Consider the following 17706-nt stretch of genomic DNA (forward strand, 5'->3'; position numbering starts at 1 on the left):
ACCCTATGTAGGGAGTCAGAGCTCAGACCAGAGTCTATGCAGAGAGCAGAGGGGGCTGCAGATGCGTGGGGGAGATGCTTTGGCTTCAGCCTGGGTTTACTTGTGACCATCTTGATCTCAAAAAAAGCAGAATTTTCTTTGAGTAAGAGTGACCATAGGCTCCCTAAATTCCTTGATGAGTTTTGTGTAAGAAATCACGATGGCCTGGACAAAATACCATAGCCTCTGGCTAGAATCCTGCAATTAGAGATGGAGGCCTGATTTTTCCATTAGTGAGAGAGATGCCTTAGATTTACTCCAGCTGCACCAGGTGGGTAGCATCTGCCCTTAATAAGAAGCTTCCAACTAACTCTAACATGCAGCTTTGTATGAGAAGGGTGCTCAGCACTGACTGAGGCAGCTGACACTAGGAAAACAGTATGTTATCCAAGAAAAGGCTTCTTACCAAAGCCAAAGCTTAAGGCAGCAATAACAACTTTGATTTATAGTGGGGACTATTTGTACATAATTACTAAAATATTGATTGCGCATTCAGCACTGTGCTTAAATTAAGGACAAACCAAATCTTGTAACAGCACCAAAAGAATCTTACGGGAAACATTCACCATTTAGCTCTTTTCTGCAATAATTTGGTGGGATTTTACAGAACTCAGTTCAATTTATTGACCACTGCATTCAACGATTGTGGCTCAGCCCTTGCCCTTAAGGAGCTCCTGGCTGAAAGCATAGAACAGTGACCATAAGAAAATGTCAGCTCTGTAAGTAGAAGCAGGATGAGAACAGGGGTGGGGGTTCAAATAAATCTAATAGAAGAGTTCAGGGAAAACCTCAAAAATAAAGAACTAGAGGGTGAAGAGGGCCCCAGACACACACAGAGGAATCCAAGATAAGCCAGAGTGGAAAGTGCCTTAGGGGTTGCTTGCAAGCTGCATTTTACAGTTAAATTCAAATTTAAATTCATAACCACTAACTACAAGTGGGCTCTGAAAGTGTGAACAGGCCTGGCCTCATCCTCTGTTAAGTTGCCATCCATCATTTGCCATTCAGGACCTGCCATCCATCACCTCTAAGACCACCCCCACACCTGCCTAATTTGCTGTTTTACCCACCTATTGAGTTGTTGTTTTTTTTTTCTTCCATTTCTAATTTTCATTTTTTTTTCTTTTCAAAAACATCTGAGTCATTTTTTATAGTCTCTTATTGCTTGGTTAGTTTTGTGATTCCTTTTTCAACTTTTAAAGATTTTTATCCATTGTTATTTTTATATTTTGAGCCTGCCAATTTCATTACCTGAAAGAAGGGAGGTGAATTCTGTTCACTATTTCTGCAGATTCTCACTCATGTGGTCCGTTTGCTTGTGTTTTCCATATTCTTTGATTCTGAACTGACTTTGTTGATCTTAATTTATAGGAATTCTGGAAGCCCAACATGGGAATACTTTTATCCAGGGAGTACTTAGGTCTGCTTCTCTAGAGGGGCAGGAGGCACTCTCTTGCCTAACTCAAGAGCCTCTGTTTCCATTCCCCACCCCCTTTCACTAAGGCCAGTGATTTTCAACCAGTGTGCCATGGGAGGATCTTAGGTGGCTATGAAAAATTTTAAAGAGCATTAATGAAATTATTTTTGAAAGAAGTTCAAAAGAGTAAGTATGTTCTTTTTTTTTTTTGACTGTTTTCTTTGATCAACATAATTTAAGTGTGCCGGGGAAGTTTAGCTTTAGGTTCAAGTGTGCCGTGAGATAAAAAAAACACCAGCTTAGACTAATCAATGAGTGGCTGATCCTGGTATCCTAGCTCAAGGCAGCTCTTTTATATTTGCTTATTCCCAGTCAACCTAAATAACAGAGAAAGGCTCTTTAAAAGAAAATAATGTTTATTTGGGAATAGCATTGCAATAGGAATGAATGCACATGCCACAGTAAACTATGTGTGTGTTCAGAGAGGTAAAGAAAGACAAAAGGTTTTTGTTTTTTTTTTGAGACAGAGTCTCACTATGTTGCCCTTGGTAGAGTGCCATGGCGTCAACAGCTCACAGAAACCTCCAACTCTTGGGCTCAAGTGATTCTCCTGCCTCAGCCTCCCAACTAGCTGGGACTACAGGCGCTCGCCACAATACCTGGCCTTTTTTTGTTATTGTCATTGTTGTTTAGCAGGCCCAGGCCGAGTTCAAACCCAGCAGCCCTGGTATATGTGGCCGGCACCCTAACCACTGAGCTACGGGTGCCAAGCCAGAAAAACAAAAGTTTTTAAAAGAAAAAAAATGAGGTTTCCATAATTGTTTTGAAATAAATCTCCTTGGCTACAAAGATCAATAACAAGGGTGGGAGGTAGTATGAGGTTGGACAGGCAGTTGCTGGGCGGATGTCCTTGGAAAAGTTCTTTTTGTGTAAGGTTGTGATGGCCTTTTGTATCAGGATGTGGGTTTTGTAGAGTCTTTTTCATTATCAGGCACACACCCATGGGCGCCCTCTCTGCATGGCCATCCCCGGCGCCATTTGTCAGGGTTTTCTTGACATTACAAACTCCATTTTGATTCTGACAGCTTTTGTATCCCAACATTCCCATTCTGGTTTCATCTCATTTCCTCCCTGTACTTCTGTGCCCTGAAATGCCATAAAAAGTCTGTTTCACATAGCAGTTTGTTGTTGTGTAAGTTTCCTTTTCCTCTCTTTCCACTTAATCATTTGCTCTACATGGGAAGGGGGCCGTGCTGCCACTGCGCCTCATTCCTCTTTGTTATCTCTCCAGCTCAGCACTTTGTAAATAGGAAGTGCTCCTTATATAACCAGGGATTTGTTGCTTGATATTTGAACATCAGGTCAGGCAAATTAACATGCTTCACAGTTATGCCCCTTCAAGTCAGTGCTCTGGTCCTGGGTAGGGTGTCCTGTCCTAATTAGTGGAGCTTGTGTTATTCTAGAGTGCTTCCTCCCTTCACTCCCGGGTGATTAATGCAATATTGTGCGTACAGCTTCGCCCACCACCACCTCCAAGCCTGTTGCCAACAGTGGCTTGGAGAAGCTGGGCTGGCATCCCGGAGGCCTGTTTGTTTGTCCTCGTCATATTCATTACTATTTGGCTCTCCTCCCATCTGCTGCCATTGCAGAATTATTTATAGCGATTCAGAGAAGCCTCAGTGAGTTTCACAGTGATAACTTACATCCTCAGAATGCCTTTCATCCCAAAGGACTTTACACGTGGTATCTTCCCAGGAAACCTTTCCCAGCTGACTCGTGGTTTCCCTGGGAAACGGCAGCTGCTGGTCGGTCCGCCTGGCTGATAAGGCCTTTGCCTTCTGATGGAGAGCTCTGGCCCACAACACATGCAGTGGAGCTTGCCCAAAGAGGTCGTGATAGCTGAGTCATAGAGAAGAGCATTTCAACTGTGATCAGGAGAGGGGAAAATGCCTACGGGGGAGGGGAGCCAGACGCTGAGTCATGCCTCTCAGCCCGGTGTCACTTGCTGCGTGTCAAAGCTTCCAGAAGAAGGAGACACTGCCTAGAAGTCACCAGTCTCCCCACTGCCAGCCTGGCTTGTGAGTTTTGCAGTTTTGAGGCCAACATGGCATTCCCCATCCAAATAATTTACTGCCATTAGTGTCACATTTGGGCCAAAATTCATCAGCTCTTTTTTTTTTCAACCCATATAACTTCATTACATCTAGCATTTCCCAGCTCGATGCAGGAGAAAAGCTCACTTGAAGGTTGTCTGACATCTGGCAGCAGTCTAGCAGCAGTCTAACTCAATTAGCAAATTAACACGGATCCACAGGCTTGCGGGTCTCTAAAGAAATTAGATCAGCTCCAAAAGGAATCAGGCTGGGATGGGGAAGGTCAGTATCACTTTAAATGAAATTGAGTAATTATTGACAAATTCGTGTTCTTGTTGGGGCTCCCAGCAAGTGGCATTAGAAGTGTATGACTTTGGGAAATGAGCCCAGAAAAGTGTGGCCTGGCAAAATTTTGTGCAGAAAGTAATTTTTAAAATCAAATTTATTTATAATTTTGATTATAAATAAATAAATAAATACACTATCAAAGGGCTGTGCAGGGAAGCCATTACCAGGAAGCCTACCTCCTCCTTACATCCTCCAGGAAGGTTTTATTTTATTTTATTTTTTTGCCAGGGGAATATCAACATTGCACCACCAGACCCGTGTTGAAATTCTGTGGGTGCAGGGAGATGGCAGGTGTGGGTGGTTAGTTTCAAAACATTTGTTTTGAAATACCCACAGTGCCTGGATCTCAGGTCCTGTGGCTGAAAGAGTCATTGGTGCTGATTACACATCCGTGGAAGGTTAGTTAGTCTCTTATAAGGAGAATTTGCAAGTTCTTTAAGAGCAAAACTCTGGCTGCTGCGGCTTCATCTTTTTCTCTCAAACGCAGCTCTTGCTGCAGTGAATTATCATTGGTTAAAGTTTCCCATTTGCTCTGACAGATTCCTTCTTCGCTCTCTGAAGTTTAGTCCAAATCAATACTCTGATTTGGACTTTCAGCTTGGGACAAGCAGCTGTTAACAGTCACTTTTATTTCTGGAGAAAGCTGTGGTTCTTTGATAGAGAAACTGTTCTCGTAGACTCACAGTTCACCTCCCAGGATAAAGCAACAGACACAAATTATACCCACCTTTTGTTCAGTAGTGAGCATTTTAAGAAAATTTTTTCATTTGATTGTTTACTGTAGGCAAAAGAGGAGAATGTAATAAGGAATGAGCACAAAGGCTCACTCTGTTTTGTGTAACAAGCTGAGTTGTAGGGCAGCGCCTGTGGCTCAGTGGGTAGGGCGCTGGCCCCATATACCAAGGGTGGTGGGTTCAAACTTGGCCCTGGCCAAACTGCAACAAAAAAAATAGCCAGGCGTTGTGGCGGATGCCTGTAGTCCCAGCTACTAGAGAGGCTGAGGCAAGAGAATTGCCTAAGCCCAGGGCTTGAAGGTTGCTGTGAGCTGTGACACCACAGGACTCTACCAAAGGGCAATAAAGTAAGACTCTGTCTCTAAAAAAACAAAAACAAGCTGCTGAGTTGTAGGTATACCTTTTCCTATAACTAAAATATTTCATAGTAAAAAATTAATGAAGCAAAGGGATTAGGAAAAGTGAGTCAGCCAGAGAGGTTTTCCCAGGTCACTCAAGGGTGTCTGTGGGTCCTGCAAGCACTGGTTTTTCTACACGTGGCCTTGAGATAAATCGGGGCACTGATTTGGCCAACATTTCCACCAACACTGCCAGGTTTCCTGGTTCACAAAACAATGATTGTGTTGATACCAAATATCCGTCTCCTGCAGCTTGTATTATTATATACGATCTGCTGGGAGGAAATGTGAACACCTAACAATCAGCATCCATCTCCTTCCTGTTACCGATTGGGTTTGTTTAGGGGAAAATAGGTAACTGATTTCTGCCAATGCTTTCTTTCCTCGGACTTTTTGGCCTCATACTCAGCCTTTTGCAGCTGCAGTAGAAAAAAAACCCCAAAACATTTAAATAAAAGGGGGATGTGGCTATTTTGAGCTTTGTGACATAAAAGTCATAGACAAGTTTATTCTTTATCTTCTCCCTACCAGGACATTGGCTGTTCACCGTTCATTCCACAAAGAACTGTCCACCCAGATGTTGGGCAGCTGCAACACAAGAGTAAGACCTCACTAGGATGTGGAAAGGAACCAGGTATAACTTGGTATTTATTGAGATCCTTCCAAATGCATATGCCTTTAATCCAGCAGTTCTTCTTTTAGGACACTGACCAAGGTAATAATCAATATTGTCAAATACATATGTCTCCCAAATTGCAAAACAAACCTAAAGTTCCCAAACGTGGACAGTTAATAAAAGTATAAAAAAAAAAAATGATGGGGCGGTGCCTATGGCTCAAAGGAGTAGGGCACCTGCCCCACATACCGGAGGTGGTGGGTTCAAACCTAGCCCCAGCCAAAAACTGCAAAAAAAAAAAAAAAAAAAAGCACTATTTTGTAGCCATCAAATTGGATATGTATAAGAGTTTTAAATGACATGGAGAAATATTCATAACAGCATGGTAACTGGAAGAAGCAGGGTGTAGAAGTATAATCTATAATATCAGCCCTTTCCATGAATTTCTCTACCAGATAGATGGAAGGAAAATAGAAAGGAAAATATGCAGTCATATTAGTAGCAGTCATTTCTGGGTAAAGAGGTTATAACATTTAAAAAATACATACTTTTCTGCTTTTCCAAAATTTTATATAATGAATATATATTACTTTTAAAAATTAGGGGGGAAGGTATTAAAAGACAGGTACTCTGAGCTCCCCAGAGAAAGGTCTCAAGGTGTGTCCCCCTCCAGAATGCCTGAGGGATCCAGCACCCAGTGGGACTCTGGTATCCTCCAGGGTAGAATGTGTCAGAATATGTGTGTGTGGTGGGGAGGGGTCATTCCATACCCCATGCCAGCCCCCAGGTCATTCTGGAGTGTCCCCCACCTGCCCACCCTCTTACTCTTCTTCAAAACTTTGATCTTCAAGGAAGATACTGTTTGAATCCAAGGCATGAAAATCTGATACACTGTCCAGGGCAGGAGGACTTGGCTTCATGGTTGTGATGTCAGAACTATTCTAATCAACCCTTCCTTCCCAGTGCCCTCCCGAGAAACTGTCCCACTTGGTCACCGGGGCCCAGAATTCTGCTATGGACCTTTGTTGATTGTTTTGTTTTCTTTTGTTTTGAGACAGAGCCTCAGTAGAGTGCTGTGGTGTCACAGCTCACAACAACCTCAAATTCTTGGGCTCAAGTGATCCTCTTGCCTCAGCCTCCCAAGTAGCTGGGACTACAAGTGCCCACTACAACACTCAGCTATTTTTTTTTTTTTTTTTTAAAGAGGTAGGGTCTCACTTTTGCTCAGGCTTGAACTCCCGAGCTCAAGCAATCCATCTGCCTTGGCCTCCCAGAGTGCTAGGATTATAGGTGTGAGCCACCGCACCTGGTCCATTTGTTCATTGGCTGAAGCTTGGTATCTATGATGTGCGTGGGACATTTGTGGAAAGGATTTTGACTAAATGACTTCTAAGATCTAATGCTATAATTCCATGACACTGCACTTCTTTCCTCCAGCATGATGAATTCCAGGCTGTTTCTAGTTTGGATAGAGGTTGAATAGGGCATCTTCTGTCTGAGGAAGGAGGAATGCAAACAGGCTAGAACAGCAAGGAGGAGGAGACCAAGCTGGGGGCTCCCCTCCTCTGCCTGGCCTTCCCTACAAGCTGACTTTTCTCTCTTCCAAGGGGTGGGGTCGTGGAGGAGAACCAGTCCCATGACCGGAGCTGAAAGCCTAACAGGGCCTCTTCCCTACTCCTTCTGGGTGGAGAGTGCGAAGCTGCCAGACTCTCCTGGGTGAGCAGTATGGGTTGAATTTTGTCCCCCACAAATTCCAAATCTGACCTCAGAATGTGACTTTATTTGGCAATAGGGTTGTTGCCGATATAATTAGTTAAGATGAGGTTATAGGAGAGAAGAGTGGGTCCTGATCCCACTCCACGTTGGAGTCCATATCAAAAGAGGGAATTTGGAGGCAGACATGAGCAACAAGGACACCGCCATGTGAAGACTGGAGTTATGATGCCACAGGGAACTTCCAGAAGCTGGGAGAGAGGCCTGGACCAGATCCCTCTCTAGCGACTTTGGCAGGGCCAGGCCCTGCATACATCTTGATCTCAGACTTCTGGCCTCCAGAGCTGTGAGAAAGAGCGTTTCTGTTGTTCTAAGCCACCCAGGTTGTGGTGCCTTGTGATAGCCACGGGACACTAATATGATGATTAGCTTATAACATAGCATATGTAATATGGTGATTAGTCCATATCCAGGAGATGTGGGCTGAGAGGGCCACTCATCCAGTCCCGCACCCTAGAAGGCGAGCAGAGTCAGCCCCCTGCATGCGGGTGGCCCAGCAGCCTGGGATCCAATACCATCACTGAGGCGCCCCCACAGTCAAGAGAAGGGCTAATGGATCTCTCATCACACCGACCTCCTCCTGGAGCACAGTTTATTTAAACGTCAGTCCATTTTTATTACTCATGACACACCATCACACAAGTGACTCACTAAATGGGATTTAAAAGGAAGGTACTATCATTTTTAATCCCTTTAATGTAACGTAATGGGGGAATTAATCATTTAATACCACAGACAATTGAAAACCACTCGGAAAGAAGTACTCTCTCTTCCTGAAATTGGCAGCGAAAGGTTCATTTCCCACAGTTTTCTGAACTCTTTGCATCTTTTAAATCTTTGGCAAAGAAACATCAGATAATTTAAATAGCAGGTCTTGTTTGTTTTTGAAGCATCTTTGTTAAACATTGTCCTAAGAAGCAAACTGGAAACCAGGCTGGCATGAGGCTGGCCTTCTACAGATGATGCATTTTGGGGTCTGCGCTGCAGTGTGAAAAGAGGATAAATTGCCTGCGAGTTACACAGAAGAGACGGCTCAAGTCTGATTTATTGCTCGTATTTAACAATTACGCTCTCATTTCTACTGAAGAAATATTTTGCAAAGAGGATTGAAACTTCACAGTGACTCAAGGGACAGACATATTTTAGCTAAATTTGCAACAAAGTATAAGGCAAAAAAGACACAGACGGCCAAGGGGCCAGTTGGGGTACCCAGACTGGCCAGGCTCCTGACCCTGTGCCTTCCCTGGTCAGTGTGGCCTGAGCAGTGACACTGCAGCTGCCACAGCAAGTGCCCTGTCTAACAGGCCAGTGTTATAACCTCGGGAATATGCTAACGATCTCTTTAATACTAGACCCTTCAGTGAGGACTCTCTGACCCTGATGTCTTCACTGCTCAGGGGCAGCCCACAGAAGCAGCTGAAACAGATGCGGCTGTCACCAGCCACCACACTGTCTGCAGGACTACAGCCAAGGTGACACCATGGCATGTGGCCACCGGCTGCTAAGGTTGCTACCTAAATAGCAGACATTATGTAGGGGGCGTGTGCTGCTGTGCCCATCACCAAGAGCACCAGGGGAAAATTGGGATCTGTCTGGGCAAACCCAGAACATCTAAGCTAACAACAGCAAAGGACTTGTAGAAGCTATTGGAGAAAAAAAAAGTCTCTGGTCTTGGTGGTGTATTATGGATTCAAATAACAAAACATAGTCATGTTTCCAAAGAGTTTTTCACTTCAGGGTAAGAGTTTTGTTCCAAGGGCCTGTCCCTATAGCATCAGAGCTGAAGGGAGCCTCCTGTGAAGAATGTAATATGCTGACCAGAGGTTTGTGACTCTGGCAACTCCTTGGTGGTTTTCCGCAGCCACCTCCAAGCACTTTTGTTGACAAAGGTGTGAAAATCAGCTAGAAGCCCCAGAAAAATTACTCCCCCAGCACTGAGGCAGCTACGTGCCCCTGTGTCCTTACAGATCTCTGTGGGGACAGGACGGTGATGAGTTGTGCTGCGCTCCAGTGCTCCTGTGTCATCCAATTGTCCTTCCTGCCTCCTGCCTTTGGATGCCGGCCCATCTGGAGGACACAGACCTCCCCTGCTCTTCAACAATTGCGTGTGTGCCTGCTCCCTGCCTACTCCAAAGCAAATGGAAGATTTGATTACAGTCGCTTCTGAAAAATGTCTTCTGTCACCTAGATCCACATATTTCATGTAGAAACACATCTCAGTTTGCAAACCTGTTCATATTCTGAGTTTGAGAAAGTGATAGCTAGATCTAGCAGATGATACTCTTTTCTCCAAAGAGCTCTATTTCAAAAAATTTTATCTAAATGATCCAATCCATGAGTAATTAGGAACAAAGACATTTATAAGATGAAGAGAGAATTCAGATGCTTCCAGAAAAGCTGACAAACCAACAATCCAATACAACCTTAGGTATCTATTCAAGTCTTCATTTCCACCTTGCTAAAACATGAACTGGATACAGAGTCCCTCCCAGGAATGGGCTTTATTGTTTATATTTTTAAATGTTCTATTGCTTTGAATATTAACAAATAACAGAAATACAATTTTTTTTAAATGATGCAAAATTCTCATTCCCTAACAAATCAAGCTCTTCATTTGCCACATTTCTTTTTCTTTTTCTTTCTTTTTTTGAGACAGAGTCTCAAGCTGTTGTCCTGGTAGAGTGCCATCACATCATAGCTCACAGTAACCTCAAACTCTTGGGCTTAAGCGATTCTCTTGCCTCAGCCTCCCAAGTAGCTGGGACTACAGGCATCTGCCACAACGCCCGGCTATTTTTTGGTGGCAGTTGTCCTTGTTATTTGGCAGGCCCGGGCTGGATTTGAACCCACCAGCTCTGGTGTATGTGGCCAGCACCCTAACCACTTGAGCTACAGGCACAAGCCTCATCTGTGTGTTATACATAATTGCAGAATATAGATGGAATTTTATTTTCCATTTTACCTTAAATCATAAGCATTTGTTTCTACCTAGATTTCATACTTATCAGTTGTTTACAGATTCATTATATTCAGTCTATATGCTATAACTTACCTGCCATCATTGGCTATCACCAATGACTACAATAAGGATCTTAATGTGTGTATCATTTTTTCCTTTATTGGAATATTTCCTTTGGAAAATTCCTAGCATTAGGACTATCAGACTAAAGGGTATTTTTATTTGTTTTTAGCAAATTGAAATGTGTTGTGTTTGGAAAGTTTCACAATAGCATTTGAGGTCACGGGGAGCACTAGGGTATTGCAAAACCAGGGCTGGTGATCCCAGCGCCTGATACTGAGACTGCGGAAGCTATGTCCCTGGTCCCTGGTCTAGAGACACACCGGGCTGGCTTTTATGCACGCAGGAGTACTTGTAATAGGCAGACAGAAAAAGAGTATCACCTCGTAAACAATACAGACAGAGCATACAAATGACTAGACTAGAAAAATGATCTTTTGCCTTATTGATTTTTTTCTGCTGCTGTACAGCATATTATGAAAATGAAGTTCCCAGTTTTCATTTATCTGTGACTCATCAGAAAATCTTTTCAATTACATTCAGAGCTAGCAGCAAGCCTTGTAATAACAGGTGCTCAACAAATAGTTGTTGAATTGAATTGCAGAAAACGGATTTTTTTTTTTTCCGAGACAGAGTCTGTCACCATGGGTAGAGTACTATGGCATCATAGCTCACAACAACCTCAAACTCTTGGGCTTGAGTAATCCTCTTGCCTCAGCCCCCTGAGTAGCTGAGACTACAGGTGTGCACTATACCCCTGGCTAGTTTTTTCTTTTCTTAGTCAGGTTGGTCTCAAATTCCTGACCTTAAGCAATCCACCCTTCTTGGTCTCCCAGGAACCAGGAATTTTTACAGGACTTCATCCCATTATTCCATTTTTATAGTGAATATAGAGCATGTGCAAAAAATGCCCCATTGTTGCCATAAGTACAGAAATTGGGGTTGTTACCATAGCCTTAGCTAGACTCTTGACAGACCACCTGTTAAGTGCTTTCTTTGAAAAATGACTAAATATATGAAGGTATCTGTTGTAGCACTATTTACAATTGTAAAAGAAAAGAAACTACTGTAGGAATTAGCAAATAATGGAATTCTTCTCAATTTATTATACAATCATTAAAATTCATGTTTACAAAGATGTTGAAATTACATGGAAAACTTTATAACATTAATTTTTCTTTTTTTGAGACAGAGTCTCACTTTGTCACCCTCGGTAGAGTGCCATGGTATCATAGTTCACAGCAACTTCCAACTCTTGGGCTCAAGTGATTCTCTTGCCTCAGCTTCCCAAGTAGCTGGGACAATAGGCGCCTGCCAGCTATTTTTTTAGAGGTAGAGTCTCACTCTGGCTCAGCTGGTCTTGAACCTGTGAGCTCAGACAATCCACCTGCCTTGGCCTTCCAGAGTGCTGGGATTACAGGTGTGAGCCACCGCATTAATTTTAAAAGGAAGACTAAATTGTATATATACACAATTAACATTACATTTCAAAAGCTATGCATAAGGAAAAGAAGGAAAGCAATGTAACAAAATAACAACAATGATAAAGTTTGAGGAAATGGAGTTGATTTTTTCTTCTTCTGTCTACTTTTTAAAATTTTTCTCTGTTTTTAAGAGTGCACATTTTTCTTTTTCTTTTTTTTTTTTTTTTTTTTTGTAGAGACAGAGTCTCACTTTATGGCCCTCGGTAGAGTGCCGTGGCCTCACACAGCTCACAGCAACCTCCAACTCCTGGGCTTAAGCGATTCTCTTGCCTCAGCCTCCCGAGTAGCTGGGACGACAGGCGCCCGCCACAACGCCTGGCTATTTTTTGGTTGCAGTTCAGCCGGGGCCGGGTTTGAACCCGTCACCCTCGGTATATGGGGCCGGCGCCTTACCGACTGAGCCACAGGCACCGCCCAAGAGTGCACATTTTTCTTAACAAAATATTTCATAAAAGACCATTTTCCCTGGAGACCACTTTTTCCCTATTCCTTTTATAGTAACTCATGCATTCATTCATTTAACCTGTATTTATTGAGCACCTAATGTGTTCCTTATAGTTTTACAGCCTTGCACAATTGAATTCCTATTCCCATAGAGCTTTCCATTCTAATGGAAAATTGTAAGCAGAAAAATTCTATAATACTCATTTGCTTAAATTATTTTGAGACTTTGGGGGAGAAAGGAGAGAGTTGTCTAAATAAGAAACTTGACTTTCTTCGTTTACCACGTTTAAAAATCTGGGTCAGTCATTTTCTGTTTTAATTAAAGTCACTTTGCTAATACTTTTTAAATTTTATTTATTTGTTTATTTATTTATTGCTAATGCTTTTTTAAAAAATATCTGCAATCACTGTTAGAGTTGTGTCTGTGTTTTGCAGCTTTAGTTAATAATTGTTACTGTGATCTACTGTAATAATTGTTACTGTTCTAGGAATCTAGAAATAGCAGTAAGAATATTGCTATTTATTAACTAGTGTTTCATTAAACTGCTGGTTATAGACTTGCACAGTGTGTGACAGGTACACATTTATTGGAATCCAAGTGCCATAGAAACAGCCTCATTCTGTGAACTTAGAAGTGGAAACCAGACCCCAAGTAGCAAAAAGGCACATTCCCCCTGGGCAGGAAGTGAAGAAAGTGGGGATTTTCTCAATTGCTCTTAAAAATTTCTTACTATGCTCTCCAAAGTCAGCAAAGAGAATAGCTCTGATTAACAAAGTGTTTTTCCTTTAACAAAGGATAAAACACTTAGAAATTAAAAACTAAAAAAGAATTAATGTGTTACTCAATCTGTTTTTTAATAACCTTTATTATTTTGCTGATTATAAAAATAATGTATGTTCTTCATAGAAAACATGAATAATGCAGAAAATTAAGAAGAATATAAAGCTCATCTGTAATCCTGCCACACTAAGATACCATCATAATAATAAACCTCTATGCAGTCTTTCTTCTAGAGCAGGGATTGGTAAAGATTTTCTGTATAGGGCCAGATAAATATCTTAGGCTTTGCAGGTCTCTCTCTCTCCCCCCATTGCAACTCCTCTGGTGCTGCAGAGTGAGAATAGCCATAAACAACACCTAAATGAATGAATGTGGCTTTGTTCCAATAAAACTGCATTTATAAAAGCAGGCTGCTGGCCTGATTTGATCTCATTCAGAGCTTGCTGACCCCTGTTCTAGAATGTTCAGTTTGGAGAGGGGCAAGCATGAACTGCACAATTTGTTTTGCCCCATTCTCTCCTTGTCCTTCCCATTGTCATCATCCTAAATAAAGGACCTCATTACTGTCCACCACAGCCATCAGTCAGCACATGTTTACTGATGGCCAACTACTTAGAACCTGAAGAATGGTGTAGAGATCTACTGTGTTCCTGCCCGCCCAGGGTGATAGGCAGCTAGCAAATCTTTACAAATACATGAATAATAACAGGTGTGCACAGGAGGCCTCTGGGGTGCTCTGGAAGAGTGTGATAGGATAACCTCACCCAGTGAAAGGTCTCAAGGAGGTTTCCCTGGGAGGTTGTATATTACTCTGAAATTTGAACGATGAGTAGGATTAGCAGGGCCACGCGGTAGGAGGAGACTGTGCTAGGCAGAGGGGACAGCAGACATGAAGGCCTAGACTTGGGACAGTCCAGACATCCTGAGGAACTGAAGAGAGGCCTATTTGGCCAAATCCCAAAGATACCAAAAGGGAAGAGTAGACAGGAGCCAGAACATGCAGGTTGTTTAGACCAGTGAAAACATTTGGGAGTTATGACGAGGACATATTCTTTTGGGAACTACAATTCAACCTACTATATTCTCTTTAGGAAAATTGCTTTCCAGTCCTAGTTTGCTAAGAATTTTAAAATAAATGGTTGCTATCTCTTATTATTTTTCCCTTCCGTTTGGTCATCCATCATATGATTTTTCCTTATTCTGTTGATATGCTGAATTATTATATATTAATTAGTTTTCAAATGTCAAACCAATATTGTAGTCCTGGAGTCCTTGGTTATGATGTATCATCCTTTCTGTGTATTTCTAGATTTAATTCACTATTATAAAGTAGATTTTTGCCCTTATGCTTTTGTGAGAAGATTGATCTGTGATACTCTTATACTGCCCTTGTTTGCTTTTGGTATCAAGATCATTCTGGGTTTATAAAATAAGTTGGGAAGTGCTGCTTTTTCTATATTTCAGGATATTTTGTATAAGACTGATATTATTTCTTTCTTAAGTAGATGGAGGACCAGTGAGGCCATCCCTTTGGCAAAATCCTAGAGTTTTCCACAAATTAAAGTATGACATTCAGTTCCCACAAAAGATACTGAATTCAGATTTACTATATCATCCTATATCAATTTTGATAAATTCTATTTACCTAGAATCTGTTCATTTGATCTAAATTTAAAAAGGCATTGATCTAAAAATTTATTGAAGGTATTCATGATATCCTTCTAATATTTTTTTCAAATCTTTAAGATCCTTAGCGATGTCCCCTTTTCAGTCCCAGAAGCACTAATTTGTGCCTCTTTTCTTTTTTGGTCTTACCAGGGATTTATCCCATGGATTAGTCTTACCAAAGAACCAAAGCTTGCCTTTCTATTTTCATTCTTGTGTGCATTTGTTTTGCATCTTATTAATTCATGCTCTTTATTTTCTTCTCTTTCCTACCATCTCAGGATTTAATTTGCTCTTCTTTTCAAACTTCTTGAGAGATGAATTAGATTATAAATTTTTCATCCTTTCTTCTTCTCTAATGCATTTACTTAAGGCTATAAATTTTGTCGTAAGTTACATCTCAGTTACATCCCATAAGTTTTGATTTGCCTTTTTTTTTTTCAATTCAAACTTTTTTTCACTTCTGCTATGGTCTGAATGTGTCCCCCAAATTCGTATGTTGAAACTTAAGCATCAATGCAATAGTATTAAGAAGCAGGGCCCTTAAGACTTAAGGTAAGTAAGTCAAGGGGAGGGGTGCTTGTGAATGGGATTGGCGCTGTTATCCAAGGGCTCGACAGAGTGCTCATTTTGTTCCACTCTTCCATTTTTTGCTAAGAATTTTAAAATAAATGGTTGCTATCTCTTATTATTTTTCCCTTCCATCTGGTCATCCATCATTTGATTTTTCTTTATTCTGTTGATATGCTGAATTATTATATATTAATTAGTTTTCAAATGTCAAACCAATCATCCTTTCTGTGTATTGCTGGATTTAATTCACTATTATATTACACTCGTCACCCATGTAAGGACACAGCCTTCCTCCCTCCAGAGGTGACAGCAACAAGGCACTGCCCTGGAAGCAGAGAGCAGCTCTCACCAGACATACAACCTACTGCCACCTCGATCCTGAACTTCAAGCCTCCAGATCAGTGAGAAACACATTTCTACTGTTTATAAATTACCCAGTCTGTAGTATTTTGTTATAGCAGAACAAATGAACTAAGACATCTTCTGTTAAGATTCCTTTTTCTTAAATCTTGAATAGCAAATACATTACTCAGAAATAAGAACAAATCAGGAGGTATCACATTACCAGACTTCAGGCTATACTATAAATCTATAGTGATCAAAACAGCCTGGTACTGGCACAAAAATAGAGAGGTAGATTTATGGAACAGAATAGAGAACCAAGAGATGAACCAAGCTACTTATTGTCATTTGATCTTCAACAAGCCTATCAAAAATATTCAGTGGGGGAAAAGACTCCCTATTTAACAGATGGTACTGGGTGAACTGGCTGGTGACCTGTAGAAGACTGAAACTGGACCCCCACCTTTCACCATTAACAAAAGTTGATTTTCTCTGGATTAAAGATTTAAACTTAAGACATGAAATTATAAAAATACTAGAAGAGAATACAGGGAAAACACCTGAAGAAATTGGCCTGGGAGAATATTTTAGGAGGAGGACCCTCTGGGCAATTGAAGCAACACCAAAAATCCATTACTGGGATCTGATCAAACTAAAAAGCTTTTGCACAGCTAAGAACACAGTAAGTAAAGCAAACAGACAACCTTCAAAATGGGAGGAGATTTTTGTAGGTTATGCTTCTGACAAAGGTCTGATAACTAGAATCTACAGAGAACTCAAACTAATCAATAAGAAAAGAATAAATAACCCCATTTCTATGTGGGCAAGAAACTTGAACAGAAACTTCCCTGATGAAGACAGGAGCAGAGCCTACAAACACATGAAAAAAATGTTCATCATCCTTAATCATTAGAGAAATGCAAATCAAAACCACTTTGAGATATCATCTAACTCTAGTAAGATTAGCCCACATCACAAGATCCCAAACTACAGATGTGGCATGGATGTGGAAAGAAGGGAACACTTCTACACTGCTGGTGGGAATGCAAGCTAATACGACCTTTTTTGTAAAGAAGTTTGGAGAACACTCAAGAAACTAAAAGTAGACCTACTGTTTGATCCTGCAATTCCTCTACCGGGTATATACCCAGATGATCAAAAATTATTTTACAACAAAGACATTTGCACCAGAATGTTTATTGCAGCCCAATTCATAATAGCCAAGACATGGAAACAGCCCAAGTGTCCATCAACCCAAGAATGAATTGACAAATTGTGGTATATGTACACCATGGAATATTATGCAGCCATAAAAAGGATAGAAACTTCACATCTTTTATGTTTACCTAGATGGAGCTGGAACATGTTCTTCTTAGTAAAGTTTCTCAAGAATGGGGGAAAAATGTATCCAATGTACTCAATACTACTATGAAATCAATATATAACCACCTACATACTCATACAAATGGCAAAACATAGCTATAGTCCAGAAAGTAGAAGGGAAGAGGAGAGAGAGGGGAGGGAAGGGGGTATATGGGAGGAGGGAGGGTATTTGGGGGGACCTCACCTAATGTACATGATGCAATGGTACATTTCAAAACTATTAAGAATTGAGTATAATTGTGATGGATGTGTTACTTAGTTCAATGTAAACAATTCACATTGTATATTGAAGCAGTACCCTTAACCCCATAAATGCATCAATGTACAAAGTTATGATTTAATACAAAATAATTAAAAAAAAATATTCCATTTTTTTCCTGTAATGCTGAGAAATTTTTCCTGTTTGGGGACAGAAGTGGCCATGGGTATAGGTGAAATAGGACTGACCATGAGTTGATAGCTTTTGAAGCTGTGGTGGTGGGAACATGAAAATCTAGAACAAACTTAAAGCATGGCAGAATGCTCTGATCTCACCACTAACTTGAGTCAAATGAAGTTTTTTCCTGTTAAATATTCTCTTTGAGGATATTTGGCTGA

General features: G+C 41.1%; 1 protein-coding gene across 2 annotated transcripts in view; it reads left to right on the forward strand.

Annotated features, from left to right (window-relative positions):
• The window catches only part of TNFRSF11A (TNF receptor superfamily member 11a), a 374190-nt gene that overhangs the window by 109917 nt on the left and 246567 nt on the right, over positions 1–17706 (forward strand). The window contains exon 10 of one of the 2 annotated variants that reach the window (XM_053572068.1): positions 5561–5663. The exons of the other annotated variant lie outside the window; for it this stretch is intronic. Coding sequence (XP_053428043.1) covers positions 5561–5634 — 74 coding nt within the window. The 3' untranslated portion in view covers positions 5635–5663. The remainder of the gene's footprint in view (positions 1–5560; positions 5664–17706) is intronic. 2 annotated transcript variants of the gene reach the window in all.

This window comes from Nycticebus coucang, chromosome 19, assembly GCF_027406575.1.
Source record: "Nycticebus coucang isolate mNycCou1 chromosome 19, mNycCou1.pri, whole genome shotgun sequence".
In the NCBI taxonomy this organism is placed as follows: domain Eukaryota; kingdom Metazoa; phylum Chordata; class Mammalia; order Primates; family Lorisidae; genus Nycticebus; species Nycticebus coucang.